Here is a 19088-nt window from a genome sequence, read left to right as displayed (position 1 = left end):
AATCCTCAATCCATCATTCATCATCATAAATGGTAGTAGTTAGTAAGCTAATTATTCTGGTTTCTATTGAGGCTTATTATCTTTGGTTTTGTACAAAACCCAGATATTGACTTGACATAAGAACGACAGCGTTTTATACGATTGCTACACAACGAGACTTGGCACGCTCTCCGCGTGAGAAGGTTAAGGCTTTTGAAAATTCCCTTAGCGGCGCGCGATTTGCTGCTACGCGACAATCTCACATCCATCTTTTGTTTTTTTTTTGCTCTCCCAACGCCACTGCGCCCTCCCTCTCTTCTCGTTCAGTTTCGTCGTCAGAATATGGAGACTTTACTGGCGAATTGTGTGGAGAAAAACCTTACCCAGTTTATGTTCTCCAATGCGATCTTCCTCTGCGAACGTCTTCTCGCCCAATTCCCCTCTGAGGTTTCGATTCTCTTCTTTCTCGATTTCCAATTTCAGTTTCTCCTGTGATTGATGATATGAATTTTTCTTTTTTTTACTAGAGATCATTTTCTGTCGCTCTTATTGTCTGATCCGATCTTCTAGCTTTGTTTACAAATATCACATCGATTGGTTCTTACTTTGTCCCTGTGAATGTGATGGTGATCAACATGATGCAGGTGAACCTGCAATTGTTAGCTAGGTGTTACTTAAGTAACAGTCAACCTTATAGTGCTTATTACATCCTCAAAGGTACACTTACTACATTCTCCCCCCCCCACACTGTGTAACATCTCTTTTGAAATACTAATTTTTTTTTTAATTTATTTCACATTGTGATATTAAGGTTCAAAAACGCCTCAGTCTCGGTATCTGTTTGCATTCTCATGCTTTAAGTTGGATCTTCTTGGAGAGGCTGAATCAGCATTGTTGTCAACTGAGGAATCTGTTGAAAAAGTACTTTATTACTTCCCTTACTGGAAGTTCTTCCATATCCATGAGCATTTTACATTGCAAAGGCTATTATAAGTGCTAACTACTATACTCTTAACATTCAGGTTCCTGGTGGTGCAGCTGGGCATTATCTTCTTGGTCTTATCTATAGGTGACTCCTCAAGACTATTTTACTTTGCAATTTTATATATGAGATATTGTTGACTCTCGCATGCTTAGATGTTTAGTACTTCACTATCTTTGTATACTGATGCTGTAACAAGCTTATTCATTTGCTGCGTCTCTTACTACCAAATGTAACAACTTTTCTATGTTTTTATGTGTATTACCTTCTGATGTGTGTTACTCTCTGTTACATGCTACCCAGATATGCTGGGAGGAAGATTAGTTCGATACAACAGTTTAGGATGGCATTGTCTTGTGATCCATTGTGTTGGGAAGCATATGCAGAACTTTGTAGTTTAGGTAAGCGAAGGCTCTGTATGAGTTTTGTTAGCTTATTTTTTTGGTAATTCGAATCTGGGACCAGTACATTTATTTATTCTGCCATTACCTTATCAGGTGCTGCTGAAGATGCCTCAATGGTTTTTGGCAATGTCGCTGCCCAGCGTCTTCAGAAAACTAACGTCTCACAGAGAATAAACTTCTCAGAAGGAGAAACCAGGGACCATCTTATAGATTCCGATAAGGTCTCAAAAGATACCAGTGTATGGCAAACAGAACATGTTTCAGGAGAGAACCAACAAGATCTGAAAGCCAAGCAGCTTGGAGCAGAGATTCCGCCAGATAGTGACAAGCAATGTAACGGTAGTTCTCATACAAATGGATGGGACCTGAAAACACCTTCTCCAGTGCTTACACAGGTGATATCTATAAATCAAGCTAGATTAAAAACGCATTAGTTAATGAATGTTACTAGCTCAAAATTTCTCAGTTTTCTGATTGCAAGTACTATATTTCCTTGATGAGGTAATGAGAAGTTTTATTACCTGCTTTCTTATCTCTAAGTATCCATATCGTTCAGGTATTGGATGCTCCACCGCCAATGCTCTATAAGAATATGCGTCGTCCAGAAGTGGAAGGATTGATGTCTGTACATGGAGAGTCTCGAAGAAAGTTTATGAGTGAAGAAGAGTCATTAGAGGTTGTCTATCTGCAATAAGCTTTCTGTGCATATATATTTGATATAGAGCTTTTCCACCTGCTGGTTTCTTCTTCCAGCTCTACGGCTGGAACAAACTGGTTGTGATATTACAGTGACAATCTAATGATACTTGATTTATTGGTCTTAATCTCCCCCATCATCTATCTTGAAGGCTCCAGAAGAATCTGGGCGTCGCCGGAGTGCCAGAATAGCAGCAAGGAGAAAGATTCCTCTGTTTCACTCATATGGAAAAGATTCCCATGTGTTACATCATTCACCTTCCGAGTCAAACGGTGTACCTTCTCTTTCCTCGATGATTGGAAAATGCAGAATCCAAAGCAGTAAGGAAGGTGATGTTTCCTTCTATTATTTTTCTTTCTGTCCTCTAAACCTGGCTATAGAGTATCATTCTCGGAAGAACTTTTGAGGAAAGAATGAGATCTCTGGCACTAAGACTTAGAACATATGTATGTTTCGGGTTCCTGATACCCTTACTGTAAATGATGCAGCAACGACATCAGGCCAGTCTATAGGCGACACTGGAAGCTCTGTTGATGATGAGCAAAACTCAAATCCTCGTGGATCTTCCCCGGATCCTTTCAGTCTCATGTCTGGAGTTTCAGAAGTGCTAAACCTTCTGAAAATTCTTGGAAATGGCCACAGGCATTTACTTATGTACAACTGTCAGGTACTCTATCACGAAAATGTACCTACGTGGTTTATATTCTTCAACTTGCTGCCTAAACGTTAAACTATTGATGTCAATGCCAAAACTGGAAAAAAAACTGGCTACTACTGCAGGAAGCTTTGTTGATATATCAAAAGCTATCTGAGAAACAATACAATACACACTGGGTTCTCATGCAGGTATATAAAAATGACTGGATATGTCTGTGTGTTATATTTGGAAATTTAAGTCAGCTTGGAAGTGAACATATTAGTTCATTAACGCCTGTTTTTCTAATTTCATTTTGTTGGTTTTATTCGCACACTAAAGGACATGAGATACGTTTTGACATAGGTTGGAAAAGCATATGTTGAGCTACAAGACTACTTCAACGCTGACTCTGTCTTTACTCTCGCTCATCAAAAATCTCCTTATGCTTTGGAAGGAATGGATACGTACTCCACTGTTCTTTATGTGAGCTGTTTTTATCAGTATCTTCAAGTTTTCTGCTAATCATTATAGACATTATCCCATGATGTTGACTCTCAACATTGTCTTGTTGCGATACCACCACTCAGAGCTTGATTTTGATCAAACTGCAAGGCTTTCTATGTTAGTGTTTTACTTCTAGTGGTTTCGTTTCTTTGTTTTTGAAGCACCTGAAAGAAGAGATGAGGCTGGGCTATCTGGCTCAGGAGCTGATTGCAGTCGACCGCCTATCTCCAGAATCATGGTATCTTTCTTAGAATCTTCATTACTTTTCAAGCTTAGTTTCAAGAAACCGACATGATCAACCACATACGTCTGAGTACAGACTTTGACATCCACATCTTTTAACCACCAACCGTAAACAGGAACCAGCTCTTAGTACTACCTTATTTCAAAAGCTGAAACTGCAAAGTTTTTCTTTTGGCTTGGTCTTCTTTTTTTCCCCTGTAATGACTGTGTTAGCAATGCGAATCGCAGGTGTGCGTCAGGGAACTACTACAGTTTGCGCAAAGATCACGAAGCTGCTCTTAAGATGTTTCGGAGAGCTATCCAACTGAATGATAGATTCACATATGCACATACCCTTTGCGGTCACGAGTACAATTCTTTTCGATGCCGTTATTTGTTCTCACTCTTGCTATTTTAACCAAACATGTACACTAACACCATACGGTTGGTTCACAGGCTTGCTGCATTAGAAGACTTTGAGGAGGCAGAGAGATGCTACCGGAAGGCACTGAGCATAGACACAAGACACTACAATGCATGGTATGGTCTTGGAATGACCTACCTTCATCAGGAGAAATTCGAGTTTGCGCAGCATCAATTTCAACTGGCTCTCCAAATAAACCCAAGATCTTCAGTCATCATGTGTTACTTTGGAATTGCGTTGCATGAGTCAAAGGTTAACATGACTAACTGATACTATATACTACTCTTTATGACAGAGATAATATATTAAGGACGAAGTAATGTTTTTGCAGAGGAACGATGAGGCGTTGAAGATGATGGAGAAGGCTATAGTTGCTGATGCTAGGAATCCACTCTCGAAGTACTTTAAGGCTAACATATTGGCCGACCTCGGTGATTATCACAGAGCCCTGGAAGTTTTGGAAGAGCTCAGAGATTCTGCTCCTCATGAGAGCAGTGTCCATGCGTTGCTTGGCAAAATCTACAAAGAAGTCAAGCTATACGACAAGGCCGTGTTAAATTTCGGCACTGCGTTGGATTTAGACCCATCTCCATCTGATACTGTCAAGATCAAGGTTATATACCGCTTACCATTTTTACTCTACAAGTATCAATCATGGTCACATTTTGGATCAAATTAATGTTACAATAGAAGTTTCTTCATTGTGAGTACAGGCTTTCATGGAGAGGTTGGCAGTACCAAACGAGTTGGAGACCGAGGAGGATCTCTAGAATCACTATGCAGGTATAAAATACATATACACACCCAATTATGTTTCTCGTATAACCCTAAGTCTTTTTTATTCGGTTAGTCTTGTGATAGGAATATTCCTAAAACTTTGCTAATTTCACTTACTGATTAAGAAATAAGGGGTAATTGCAGAGATTTGCATAAAGTTGGGTTGTTGAACTAAACTTGTCTTTCTTCTTTGCCTAAACTTTGTGGTACTCTTTACACCAATTGTAACTATCTGGTGAAGGATTTAAACCTTTAAGACGAACTAGAAAGTAAGTAAAAAGAGTTAAAAGACAAAAGGTTTAGCCACAGTGGCAATATAATATATAGTTTTTATTCAACTCCTACAAGAAAGTGAAATGTTTTTAAAAAGACGCAGTTCTAAAGCGATATACTAGAAGACCATGTCATTATACAACCCAACTTGTTTAACTTTGTATGTATGTTAATTTATTTTAGAGAAAAAGACAAAAATAGCACTAAATCAAGTTTATGTTCCTAAACTAGCACTCAAAGTCAAAAGTCACAAAATAGCACTTAATGTTTTATCAAAAGTCACAAACTTAGGGTTTAGAGTTAAAGGGTGGGGTTTAGGATTTAGGATTTAGGGTTTAGGGTTTAGGGTTTAGGGTTTAGAGTTTAGGGTTTAGGGTTTAGATTTTAGGGTTTAGGGTTTAGGGTTTAAGGTTTAAAGTTTAGGGTTTAGGGTTTATGGTTTAGGGTTTAGGGTTTAGAGTTGAGAAATGAAGTTTTGGGGATAAGATTTCAAATTTTGAAAAATAAAAAAATTAAAATTTTCAAAGTATAAACTTAGAAATGTGCTATTTTGGTCATTTTAGTTTTTGAGTGTTATTTTTGTGATATAAACTTAAAAATGTGCTATTTTGGAGATTTGCCCTTTATTTTATATAGCACAATCACGACCGAATATCCATATGTAGATGGCTTTTGTTCATAGTGCAATCTAAAGTACAACAAAAGTTGATAAAAAAAAACCAAATTTTCTTCTTCTTTTCCATTATTTGGCTTTTTAAAACCTAAAGCTATTTAACAACAACATAATTTAAAAAAATGTGTTATGTTATGTTCCACGTTGATGTACTTTGCAGAAAAGTCTGTGTCTTTCCCTCTTTATAAACTGCACACACATTGATCCTTAGTCCATAAGCAAAAAAATCAAAGCGAAAAAATAAATAATCTTCACATTCTCTCTCTAACTCTAGAGATGGAGAAGAGCGTACCAATAAGCAAGAAGCTATGGAACCTCGTACGTTTTGTCATGTACATGTTACACAAAGGCATCTCAAAGCAAAAGCTCCTGGCTGAATTTAACGCCACTCTCAAACGCGGCAAGAATCTCATGTTCAACAACCGCCGCCGCGTCCCAGCCACCGCCTCCACCGTCTCGTCCCAGCCGCAGAAAGAATACGAGTTTAGCTGCAGCGACACTCCAAACTACTCGTTCCCCTTTAGCATGGCCGCTTTCAAGAAGAAGAGTCACCACATTGGTCTCTTCGCCTGTGGTCAAGCGCCACCGACTCTCGACGACGATACCTCCGCCTCCTTAGCCGTGCTGGAGCTTCTCAACGGCGTCGGAGTTCAAGAAGGCGGTAGTAAGACGCCGGCTTTGTCGGTCGAGGCTTTGATGGCGTTGTCTCCTTATAACTTGCCCCGGTTTGGACGGAGTTCTCCGTCAGTGAGACCTTTACGTGTGACGGACTCACCGTTCCCGTTAACGGAAGATGGTGACGTGGCTAACGGACATGTGGACAAAGCAGCCGAGGAGTTTATAATGAAGTTTTACAAGAACTTGAATCAGCAAAAAAAGATTGAGTTCTCACCTAATTAATAAATCTTCTTTATCAAAAAATAAGAAAAAAAAAATCTTCTTTTTCATTTCTCTTCTGAAATATTTTCTCTCTATTCGGCTAAATTGGTTCTGAAGTTGTAATAATATTTTTGGTGCGAGGATTGGGAATTATTTTCTCATTTCTTGATGAAATTAGATTTACCATTATGAATAAAAAAGTTATTAGGTGACCATTCTCTACATTAGTATGGAAAGTGTAATGGACAGTTAAGATACTATCTTTAAATAACTGTAAAATTAGGGACAAATGAGTTAAAACACATTTGTAACAAAAAACAATGCGGCTTTAAAACGCTTTTCTTTTGTTGGTTATCTTTGTTTTCTTTATCCACACGAAGACGTATCTTTGCAATCTTAGATTCTTGATGCCGGTCATTTCGTATGGTTTGAGTATCAAAGTACCATGTATAGTGTATTATTTCATTGACTGTGATTCCAGTATTTTTTTCTGTTTTATTCGATACCACGGTCTTGTCATTTTTTTCATGCATGCTACAACCTTTAATTTACTAGGTTAATTAAAAAAGTGTTTAATCAATATCTTTAGTGGAAGTTCGTGTGTCCCTCTTCTGAACTACGCTGGGCACTAGTCGGACAGTAACCCCGGACCTAGCAAATTACCGAAAAATAGGAGAATACTCGGAGATTACGCGGAGCCTAGTTTTAAATATAATTTAATATATTTATAATATATTTAGCTAATTTTAAACATGATGATACAAGTTCTTAGATATAATTATATATTTTTTATATATAATTTTAAACAGTCTCTTTTTGATTCGAAAATGGTGGGTTTGGTACGAAAAAATCCCTAAATGTAGTATGTATGTGTTTGTTTTGGGTTTGATAGCCAATTATAATTATTTAGTATAATTATTTAGTAATGAATAATTACACAAAATCTGTCAATAATGAGTAAAAAATAATCAATCGTGTTTTAACTTACACGGACGAAAAAAAACTTAGGCGGTCAACGCGGGATTAAGCGGGAATTAGGCGGTCAACGCAGAAATTAGGCGATCAACGCGGATCAACGTCTGGCTACATCAATTTAGGCGTAATCATCGTGGTCAACCTCTGAACAGCGCCTAGACGGCCATATTTCGAACAGGGGTGTTAATTAAAGCTTTGAAATTTTCCTAAATCCAAAAAGTAGGAATTCAAGTCAATATTTGAACTTTCTACGATGTGAATGTTGAGATTATACCTATGCACTAGCATAAGACATGCGCTTTGCGCTTGATGAGTTTATTTGTATATATTATCGATAATTTTTTTTATATTTGATCGTATTATTTATACACATACAATATTTTTTGTTGTTATTATATAATTCTTTCCGATGGACTGGATCAATTTTTATTAAAAATTGTGGAACTAAACTATAATTGATATATCATGGGTTGATCGGATTAAACATTAAACAAATTATGACACAAAAGCCTTGTTTTTTCCACCGAACACATTCTTGAAAAATGTGAACAATATTGTTTTTACAGTTGAATTATTTTATTTATCTTCCATATGCTTTTGAAAGATTTCAGATCGACCATCGAATTGATAATATCATTCTAATGATTTTAGTCGTATGCTTAAGAAAGACTTACATTTTTGTAATTTAAAGTCGTTTTAAAAAATTCAAAATACAACATATAAGAAAAAATCTAATATATAAGAAAAATATAACATATAAGGTTTCCTCATTTCTATAATTTAAAGTCGTTTTAAAAAAATTAAATATAACACATAAGATTTCCTCATTTTTGTAATTTAAATTCATTTTAAAAAATTCAAAATATAAATATAATAAAAAATATATGGTTAATGTGATTGTTTAATTTTTTAATAATATAAAATCAAACAAAAATGAAGAAGGATGCAAAAATTGTTATCAAATCTTTATTATTCATAGTTATTAATTGTTATATATATGTTAATCGTATTATGTAATTTTGTAGCTTTTATTTAAGGAAATAATGCATGCTTCTTATATTTTGGGTTAATATATTAAGGGACATTTGTTAAAACCAACACAAATATTCAAGTCAAACCTAAAAGTATACCCCACTTTCAGTCAAATGCAAAACCAACCTAAAAGGGTAATGAAAGTATTATTTAACCCTTATGACCAAACAAAAAAACAGAAATGTATTTTACGTTTCTATCATTCGGAAGTCTACACGTAATAAAAAAGTCTACATATATATAGACATCCTACGAAGTCTACCTTATAAACTTCTTTTGTAGTCTACACTCTAATTTGATCTAATAATTTATTTTTGAAAATGTTTAAAAATAATTATAGTGATATTTTTAACTAATCATCAATATAATGGATAATATAAAGTAAATAAATTAAAATTTCATATAATCGAACAATTTTGAAGAATATATACTAATTTGGTTGTCATGTGTTAGACAATATTCATAGTTTAGAAACAAAAGGTTCTAACATGTTATGTCTTTTAGTGGTTGATTTTATGGGGTTAGATTTTAGATTTTGTTTTTTTTGTTTTATTAACTTAAATCTGCATATTAATGTTTAGTAGTTTATATTTTGTATAATTGAGATTTTTTGATATCAAGCAAAACATTTTGGGTTTGAGATTTGTGGTTTAGGGTTTCGTAGACCTACAATAAAGTCTATTTATCTGAAGACGTCTTTTTCAGTCTATATTTTTCATTTTTTTTTACAAAAATCATTATATTTAAACTAAGTTAAGTTCCTTAAGAATAAAAATATGAAATCAAATACTATAACTATTAAAAATAAAGAAATAAATTTAATAAATCATATATTAAAATTATTAAAATAAGAAAGAATAAACAAAAATAATGAAATTATTATAGTAGACTTTCAAAAAGGTCTAACATGTTACAATAAAATCTACTCCAAAATTTTTATTTTAGTAGACTTCAACAGTGTCGTAAATTTTAACCTAGTTACATTTTTGTCTCCTATATAAACAAAATTTATACGGTCTCTCTCTAAAGTGGCTGCACAAGTTTTAAAACTTTCTCCCTTCTCTCTAAAATTCTCTCAATTGTTTCTAAAACTCTCCCATTTCTCTTCTTTATCTCTAAATTTTTTCAAGTCTTTCTCACAATATTATCTTGTCATTTTAGATATTATGATTCATGGTTTTCATCTTCTTCTTTAAAAAATGTAAGTTTTAGATTTATAGAATTTAAATGTGTAGTTTTATGTTATTTATTTCTCATAATATTATCTTTTTTTTGTAGGTATTATCACTCATGGATTTCATATTCTCCTGTAAAAATGTAAGTTTTAGATTAATAGATTTTAAATATGTATTTATATGTTTATATTCAAATAAATTTATAGATCAAGCTCTGTGCATTAATTTGCTACTAGTTTATCTTATAAATTTTATTTTGTAAAGTATTTTCAGATTTAAAATTATTTTCACATTTCAAATTGTATACATTTTTCCAGTTCTGAAAATTATCAAATAGTGTAGACTTCTAAAGAAGTTTACTAAAGCTAGTAGACTTCATATGAAGTTTACTATCTACTAAACCACAAACTTTAAGCAGACTTCCAATGAAGTCTACAAAAATATAACTTTAATTTTTTTTCTAAGCTTTTTAATAATTTTATCTTATCTTGCAGGTATTTTCTTCCATAGTTGTTCTCTTCTCCTCCCAAAAATGTAAGGTTTACATCTATAGATTTTAAATATGGGTTATGGCATTTATATTTAAATAAAGTTACATATTAAAATTCTATGTCTTTAATTTATTACTATTTTGTCTATTTAATTATATTTTTAAAAGTTTTTTAGATTTAAACTTATTTCATATTTTTAATGTATATATTTTTCAGATCTAATTTTTTTTGATAGAGTAGACTTGACTTCAAATGAAGTCTACTTAAAAGTTAGGGCTGGTAGACTTCAAATGAAGTCTGCTAGCCTTGACTTTTAAGCATATTTCATTAGAAGTTTACTCAAATATGATTTTAATTTTTATCTTATTTTTCATAATTTTATCTAATTTTCCATGTATTCTCTTCCAAAGTTTTCAAATCATCTTCCCAAAAATGTAAGCTTTACATATATTCATTATAAGATATTTTGTGACTAAATTTATAGATTCATACTTTATCTTTTTCCTTTGTTACAAGGATGACAAAAAAGCTATTTTCGAAATATTTTTCAGAACAAAGTATTTTTAAATTTTCTAAATGTACACTTTTAGATATGAAAACTTTCCATTAGTGTAGACTCAAATAAATTCTACTAAACAATAACTTTACGTAGACTTAATAGAAAGTCTACTAAAATATGATTTAATTTTTTATCTTATGTTTTTCCCATAATTCTATCTTATTTTGCATGTATTTTTTCCTAGACTTTATTTGAGGCATCAAGATTATAAGAAATCAAACATACTCAAGAATATTTTTATATATTGTTCTGTAATAATTTTCATAATAAAATATTAATTTTTAAATAATTGTGTAATGCATAATCTATAAACATTGTATTCATTTTTAGTTGTGTTTCACTTGTTTGATATTATTAAATTTTTTGTTAGATATCAATTTTTTCACAAGATCTAACCAACCAAACAAGTAAAACCACCATAAGGTAAAATAATAACTAACACACACATGAAAAGAAGAAAATCTATACAAAATTTTCCCAAAAAGTTTCAAGAGTAAAACTAATAAAAAAAAATTGCAATAAGTTTCAAGTGTATAATTATAACACATTAACTTTTGAAATTCATCCAAGATCATTAAAATTTTACTAACATACACTGTAAAATAATTAAATGATGAAAAAAATATGATGAATAATACACAAATGCTCTTTTAATAGAATTTACGACGTAGACTTCAACTGCAGTCTACATTTGTAGATTTACAAAGACGTCTACACTTATTATCTAACATATAGTCAATCCAAAACTTTATAGTGTACTTGGCGTTGGTTTGATACACAAAGGTGTACAAAGTGTGTCTTAGATAACTCGATCAAGTTCCGTACTTGTCGATCATCCGTGACTGGCATAAGAGGAGTATTTGCCTATTCGGAGTTATTTGTTGTAAATTGACGTCTGGTAAGGAATATGTTAGCACCATCTTCTCTATTTTCTTGTCCAGATCATAATCTTCTGGTGACATTTCAAGAAGTTCACCATGTGTACAGCCATCATGCACAAGGAACATTCTTCATCCTTTCCGATTATAGACCATAAACTCCCACAAAGAGTCTTTCACCACCCATTCTCCGTATACAACAGGTAAAAGAGCTATTTCCGGAGGAAAAAAAATACAGTTTACATAATTAGCGGAGAAATATTTTATGTTTCATAAAACTGTGGGAACCGAAATTCGCACTGTCGATTTCCGTTTAAATTAGGAAACTAGGAAAACTCTAATTTCCTAGAGGTCTCGGAGATCTGTTAATACAACACGCTAAGCAATCAGAACACGAGATATCAACGACAAAGTACAAAAATCGTAAAAAGAGAGCAAAATAGATCTTATTCCGAATCCGTGTTTGAGCGTTACAACAAGGTATAAGCCTGAGCTCGAGATCTGTCGGCGAGATTCCTAGTTCTAGCAACCCTAAGATGGCTAAACCTAATTGAGTCGCAGCTCGAAATAACAAAAATGGAAATATGGCTATATCGCTCTAAGTGCTAAGTTTTCTCCGAAAAAAGTCCCTCCCCATGCCTCTCGCCTAGGACTCCTTATATACTGGCTCCTAGGTCGGTTTACGCTTTTCCTCTTCTGCCCTTAAGCCGTCATAGCATAAAAATGGAGATATTCCATTTTTTCCGATCTTCGTAATTATCTTCAAAATTTCGTATTTATCCGCGGAAACTTGACATTTACTTTCCTTGCGAACCAAGCGTAAACCGTCATGCGGCTTACGGGCTGTTGGTTAAGAAATCGTAAGTTGGGCCTCAAGTCATGTCTTAGGTCCCTTTGGGCCGTCTTCTGATTCGAAGCGTTTATTACGGCTTCTTTCGATAAAGAACAAACTTTCCGCGGTTTTTACCGTAAAGTTTGATCGATGACTTAGAATGGTGGGAAACATGAAATGGGTTCTCTGCGGTCTTTGGGAGATAGCATCGAATGGTAGACGAGAATGCATGGACTAATGTCGTATCGACGTTTCGGAAGAGCTCATTTATGTATGTATGTGTGAAAATATTAACTTTGATATCCATGCATCCATATATATATATATATATATTTGTAACTCAACATCCATGTATATGTTTTGATGGGAAATATTGGAGGTTTTGAATAGCATTTATTAATAGTTATTTAATAGGTTCACCAACCAATAAGAATTAATTATTTCATATTCGGTATCTTTTAAAAAAAGAAACAAAATATTGTCAATTTATATAATGATTTTAAATTAAAAGTAAAAGTAAAAATAAATAAAAAATAGTACTAGTTGCAAAAAAAGAAAAAAAAAATTAAATAGATTTTTAACGCCGTCAGCAAAACAATAAATCATAAACTCCTAGATAAACCATACATAAACCCTTGGGTAAACTATAAACCGTTGGGTAAGCCATAAACTCCTGGATAAATTCTAAACGCTAAATCAAAAACACTAAACACTAAATCTTAAAAATACTAAATTTAAGGGTTTAAGGGTTAGGATTAAGGGTTTAGTGTTTTTAAGATTTAATGTTTATTGTTTTTTATTTAGAGTTTAGGATTTATCAAAGGTTTATGGTTTACCCAAGGGTTTAGGGTTTATCCAAGGGTTTTAGCGTTTAATGTTTTGCTGATGGCGTTAAAATTATTTTTTTAATTTCTTTTTGCAACTAATACAATTTTTTTTTAAATCATGATAGAAATTGACAATATGTTGTTTTTTTTTAAAGATATTGGATATGAAATAACTAATTCATATTAGTTGGTGAACTTATGAATTTATCTGAATCCAAGAATAACTCATTTATTAAATCATGAGTCACATTTGTAAGAATTATGATGATATTAAAACCATATAATCGTGCTCTAAATATTGGAGAATTTTGGATAGTACATTGGCATCCAATTTTTTTTTGATATCTTCATTATTGTGTCACTGGCCCATTTGTCCCAGTTTTTTGAGGATATAATTAAATTTTATATCTAATTATGAAATTGAAAAATTTACATCTAAACGTTTTAAAATTTCTTTCGACGTCCATTCAAACTTGAAACTGTTCTTTCTTTAGTTTCCTTTGCACATCACCATATATCGTTATTGATGAATCACTATTCAAAGGAAAATTATGGTGACGTGCAAATGAAATTAATCACACTAATCAAAAATTGTATCGTTGTTGATGGATCAAAAGTTGAAATAATAGAATCACTAAATCATTGTTTTGCATTACAAAAACCGTTTTGGTTAGAGATCATGAATTATGATTTTGCATCAAAATCGAGATTTAGATAGAATTACTGGAAGTGTTTCAAAAAAGATAGAATTAGTGGAATCGAAAGATTTGATATAACATATAAAAAATCAGAAATTTTACACAGAATAATGGATTAGCTAACTAATAGTTTTTTTTTGCGTAATAAAACAATTTTGTTTTGATATACAGCCAACGTTTCAAAAAAAAGCTTCATTTTCTAATTGCATTATAATAATTTTATTTTTAAACCTTCATTCAAATAGAAAATGAAAAATAAAACTAAAAGAAAATCCGAAATAAAAATTCAAATATACTAAAAATAATGATTCTAAATTTGAATGTACCTATTCCGCCGATCATGTTGACTGGTCTTATCCTTGTGTTTCTTTCTCTCAAACTTAATCAAGAAAATTATATATATATACTTTGGGTTTAGTATATATAGTACAAGTGTTAATTGACAACAACAAAGTTTTAATACATTCCTCCATTTACATAGAGACAAGCTTTATCAAATTTTGAAATCATGAGGTGTACTACTTTGTTTATGGTTTCTTGTGTTTTCATATTTTACATTCTGAGTCATGGTAAAGGTAACATAATATTCTTTTTATTTATTATTGATTACTAACAGTAAAAATGTTGTTTGAAAGAAAAAGGAAACAAACGCAAGAGAAAGTCTAGAACATGGTTTGATTGTCAATAGTTGTACTGCTATATATTTTTTTGTATAACCTAACAAAATATTTTGGTTAATTGGTAAAAATAAATAGATGGAGACGCTAGAGACACTGACTGTTGGGATTATATCACATTCCCTGAGGGAAAATGCGGCTTCCACGGAAATAAGAAATGCTTCGAAGACATGCGTTCAAAGAACAAAACAATACGCTATCGTCAGTGCAAATGTACCATCACAGGATTTTGGGGGCACCAACATGGATGCTATTGTCGAAGGGCTGATCCCTCTAATTGCTTATAGAAATCTGTAGACATTTCGGCCAATCAAACCCAAAATCTATTCACCGATGATAACTCAGAAAGAAATTGCGTAGGAGAGTTTTTGCTGTTTACAAATAAATAAACAATGGTGGTAATATGATCGATGATACCTTTTATAGTTATGTTACGTTGTGTCATAGTAAATCTAAAAAGATTAATTATGGCGGAGTGTTCTTATCTCGTTTATTAGTTTGTTTGTTTGTCTGTGTTCAACATTTTCAAATAAGAAATAGTTGAGGTGTTTATATATTCTTTTCGGGACCCTCGTCTGCATATATATAACTTAATATCTTATAAATCTCTATAGTGGTCCAGTGGTTACTGAAAAGGGCCATTCACTTGGCTCTTGATATATGATTATTACACAGAGAGTAAAAACACATTTAATGTTTTTTTTTTCTTCTTTTTGATGTAAGAGCGTGAAAGATGCTGTTAAGAAGGCTGCTCAAATTACTATTGTTGCAAGATATTTTTTTCCTCTTTTTGATATAGGTGGAAATGATATATATATATATATACGAGGACAATTCGTGGCTCCCGCCCGTATCCATCCAACTTGGTGTGGAACGCAACAGCTAAGGAATCAAAAAGACTTACACAAACATTTACATCACTGCAATTAATATGAAGAACATTGTTAGACATTGTAGATAGTGTAAACGATAATAACAAACAAATACAATAACACACAGAATACCTCTCCATACGAAGAGTAAGCATCACGCGTTGTGCTCCAGGTAAACGGTCTGTGATGGTGCTCCTAATTGCACGAACCTCCCCAATAACATCTGAGGTATTATAGTACGATCACGTTACCGTGCGAAATGATTTAAAAAGTCTTATATCAAGGAAAGAAATACCTGGGAGCTGTCTGGAGGTGTTTGCTAACTCAAGAATCTGTTCATGTGTTCGGAAGCGGAAATGTTCTGTAGGTATGATTCTAGCAGTGGCAGCAAGCTTCTCAAAATCAGTTCCTTCATAAAAAAGGATGGAGACAGGGCCATCACTCAATTTGAATTTCGGTTTGCTGCGTGTAACGTCGAACCTGCTGAGAATGTAAACCGATCCTTCAGCAAGACGTTCCCTGAACTTACGTTGGTGAACAGCAGAAACACACCCTTGAACCAGGGTATCCTGTTGATATCAAAGAAGAGAAACATCAGTTCATCAAATAAGCCTAACTGTCAAGAGAGCTAATAGGGTAAAATTTAAAAGCAACTGGTGAATTTAAAATTATAACGGAAGTGAATTATGTTTCTGGCCTCAAGAAACAATTGAAATTAAAATTTTGTCTGAATCAATCAAATTTTTCTAAAATGGAACTTAATAAATGTTTCTGGCCTAAAAAAACAATGAAAATTAAAATTAAATTTTTGTCTAAATCAATTAAATTTTTTTCCAAACAGAACAACGCGCTAGCAAAAAAATTTGGATCTTGAACACATAAAATCGGGGGAGAATACTTACAGCCTCATCGATGAGCAGCATCTCAATACTCATCAACTCCCCTCCTTTGTTGATATTTCTGGCCTCCCAGAACCTCAGCAAGCGGACCTCAACAGTATTAGAGCATCGTCCGGCTCTCAAATTCGCAAGCAGAGTGTATGAATTCACCATCTGAAAATGTTGCTTCTAGGAGATCGTGTGTTTGAGCAAATCGTTTCAGTTGCGAGGTGAAGGGAAAGTGAGCGCCGATATTTATAGATGGAGTCCGAGGCGGTTTGAGGGTGAACGAAGAGATAGATCGAAATCATTATGAAGGAAGAGTGGAGCTTTAAATGGAAAACTCAGATTAAATGTAAGAGTTATGATTCTGGGACGTTTTGGCTTCACGGTTTCAATGGTTTCTCTTGCAGGGTGGAGGCACGAGAGAAGAAGAATGACGCAGGGGCAAATAACCCTTAAAATGTTATGGGCCTATCTTAATATACTTAAGCCCAAACATCCATATATTCGGCCTCTCCGGGACGCGCGAGCAACGAAGGAGCGTACAGACAACACGACGCGGGCAAGAAGGGGGAGGGAGCGTGGGCCACACCGACCTACTCTGGAGCTGACAGGTGTCGAAAAACGCTCCTTCCTTCTTGATGAGGTGGAGGGCTGTGCACATCACACAAGTCAACTTTATATATTAAGTTATATAGAATAGTTGGTAAGAATGCACCCAAAAGCCCATATAATTTGCTATATATCTTTTTTTTTTTAATATTTTTTATGATTATAATATCCTTATCTCTATCTCTCTCTCTTTTCCCTTTTATGTGTTCTAATCTCTTTATCTTTCGTATAGATTCTTCAAATCATCTTCTAATTCAACACAAATCTTTATTTTTTTATTCTGATTCTTTTGACATCCATAATGCTAATCTTATTATCTCACCCCAATTCCAATGTTTCTAATTTCGACTCACAATCAACTTTTAGATAATATATACGTTAATAGGTATTTTATTATTTAACTGCTATTATTTAGATTTTAATGGATTCTTAATCAATACATAAAGTGTTAGCTGTTACAAATAGTTTTGGGGCTATTTGATAGATAACTAATTAATTGTTAATAGTTTCATTAACTGATATATGATTTGTTAGTCGATACATTTGTTTGATACATAGATTGTTAGATGATACTGAAATTATTAGCTGATATGTTAGTTGATATGTAGATTGTTACCTGCTATGTAAATATTTAGCTGATAAATCTAGAGTTACTTGTTTTCGATAAAGCATGAGGGTATTTTCGTCCACACAGGGCACAATGTCAAAAAGTTACTCATTTTTGGGTTATCCATAATTATGGGCATTCAGCTAATTTGGACCTTAATTGGGTATATTCCACTCATTCACTCATATATTTTGGGTTATCCATAATTATGGATATTCAGCTAATTTGGACCTTAATTGGGTATATTCCACACATTCACTCATATATATATAACCGTGCATGCAACAAGAGAAAAAGCTAACCAGTGGTGGTAGTCCATTGGTGCTCAGAGGAATAAACTCAATACGGCGAACCCTGGTTCGAATCCGGCTGGCCACACGGATATGAGCTATTGCTTTCGGGTTTTGAATGCCCAGGAGAAGATCTATCAGTGGACTGTACTTCCATCCGGAGATTAGTTCTATGTCTTTAATAGATCCGAGTTTAACTCTTTTTCAGTCAAAAACAAGAGAAAAAGCTTCTATCAAACAATGACTATTGTTGTTGCATGCAAGCTGTTTGGCTCTTTCCTTAATGCAAAAGAAAGGAAAAAGAAACGTTTTTATTTATTTTTTTTCATTTCAACCTTTTTCTTTAACTTTCCTTTTCAACTTTTATGTTTAATATTTTTTTTTTTTTGACTAATAGACTTTTATGTTTAATATTTGAACACCGAGATATGAAACTCTCCTCGTTGGGTTTCACTATTTGAACTCATAAAATAACAAACTCTGCCAGTATCAACAAACAAATAGGAAGCCAAGTTAGAACTTACTTTTCATTAAGTGAAAGTGTCTATTTCAATGCAATATATTTAGAATTGTTTTAAAAAAAAACTGAAAAGCAAGTTTGTGCATGTTCCTTTCTTATTTATGTGGCTTAATTAAGCATGTTATTTGACACAATTATATGTCTAATAACTACAAGTCTAAGTTACACAGCACTTACTGTTTAGCTAATCCAACCATTATTTTGTATGTTTCAGGAAATGTCTTAAAACTTGCTAAACCACAGAGTGCTAATATGATGATATTTTGGATAAACTATTTTTTTGAGGTTCTATAAAGTAAAATATAATTGCCGTCATTTTAAATAATTTAAAGTTGAGGTTATGTCATATATACTTCAACGGTTCAACTGGTTTAACAAAAAGTTGAATGTTTGATGGCTGTGCCAGATTTTAGAAATTTCTTGCTAAGTATGTCTTGCAAACCCTTATACCAGAAGTTCTCATGTCAAAAAAGAAAATGATTTGCTTCACCTGACTCCTCCTTCTGTCCCTTGGTTTAAATCAGTCGGGTTTAATCCGAACATGCTTTTCTAACTTGGGTAACGGTTCAGAACATGTTACCAGCAAGGAAAAGACTTCGGATTAGGGTTTAAATATCTCCTCAAAAAAAAAAAAAATCTCCTCAAAATGTTTGCTTTGTGATGCGTTGGATGAATCAAGAAGAGACCATCTCTTACCCCTCCTACTTACTT

General features: G+C 33.2%; 3 protein-coding genes across 3 annotated transcripts; 2 read left to right on the top strand and 1 right to left on the bottom strand.

The window, feature by feature from the left end:
* The first annotated feature begins 241 nt into the window (after nucleotides 1-241).
* On the top strand, nucleotides 242-5930 carry LOC106293011 (cell division cycle protein 27 homolog A). Its single transcript, XM_013728680.1, has 17 exons — nucleotides 242-426; nucleotides 624-696; nucleotides 791-900; nucleotides 1002-1048; nucleotides 1265-1362; nucleotides 1459-1760; nucleotides 1922-2041; nucleotides 2214-2391; nucleotides 2551-2729; nucleotides 2843-2908; nucleotides 3063-3182; nucleotides 3365-3441; nucleotides 3675-3794; nucleotides 3882-4101; nucleotides 4181-4462; nucleotides 4563-4632; nucleotides 5847-5930. Exons 1-16 carry the CDS (start codon nucleotides 322-324, stop codon nucleotides 4617-4619), a joined length of 2154 nt encoding a protein of 717 aa, XP_013584134.1. The 5' UTR covers nucleotides 242-321; the 3' UTR covers nucleotides 4620-4632; nucleotides 5847-5930.
* Nucleotides 5849-6696, top strand: LOC106293012. Its single transcript, XM_013728681.1, has one exon. The coding sequence runs from the start codon at nucleotides 5849-5851 to the stop codon at nucleotides 6470-6472; it is 624 nt and encodes a 207-aa protein (XP_013584135.1). The 3' UTR covers nucleotides 6473-6696.
* Nucleotides 6697-15220: 8524 nt separating this feature from the next.
* On the bottom strand, nucleotides 15221-16803 carry LOC106292272. The gene is made up of 5 exons (XM_013727875.1): nucleotides 16370-16803; nucleotides 15763-16036; nucleotides 15600-15690; nucleotides 15422-15515; nucleotides 15221-15247 (listed from the first exon to the last, which is right to left on the bottom strand). Exons 1-5 carry the CDS (start codon nucleotides 16517-16519, stop codon nucleotides 15221-15223), a joined length of 636 nt encoding a protein of 211 aa, XP_013583329.1. The 5' UTR covers nucleotides 16520-16803.
* Between the last annotated feature and the right edge of the window lie 2285 nt (nucleotides 16804-19088).

Source organism: Brassica oleracea, chromosome C5, assembly GCF_000695525.1.
Source record: "Brassica oleracea var. oleracea cultivar TO1000 chromosome C5, BOL, whole genome shotgun sequence".
Lineage (NCBI taxonomy): Eukaryota > Viridiplantae > Streptophyta > Magnoliopsida > Brassicales > Brassicaceae > Brassica > Brassica oleracea.
The sequence above is the reverse complement of the archived record's forward strand: the minus strand, read 5'-3'. Positions and strand labels throughout refer to the sequence as shown.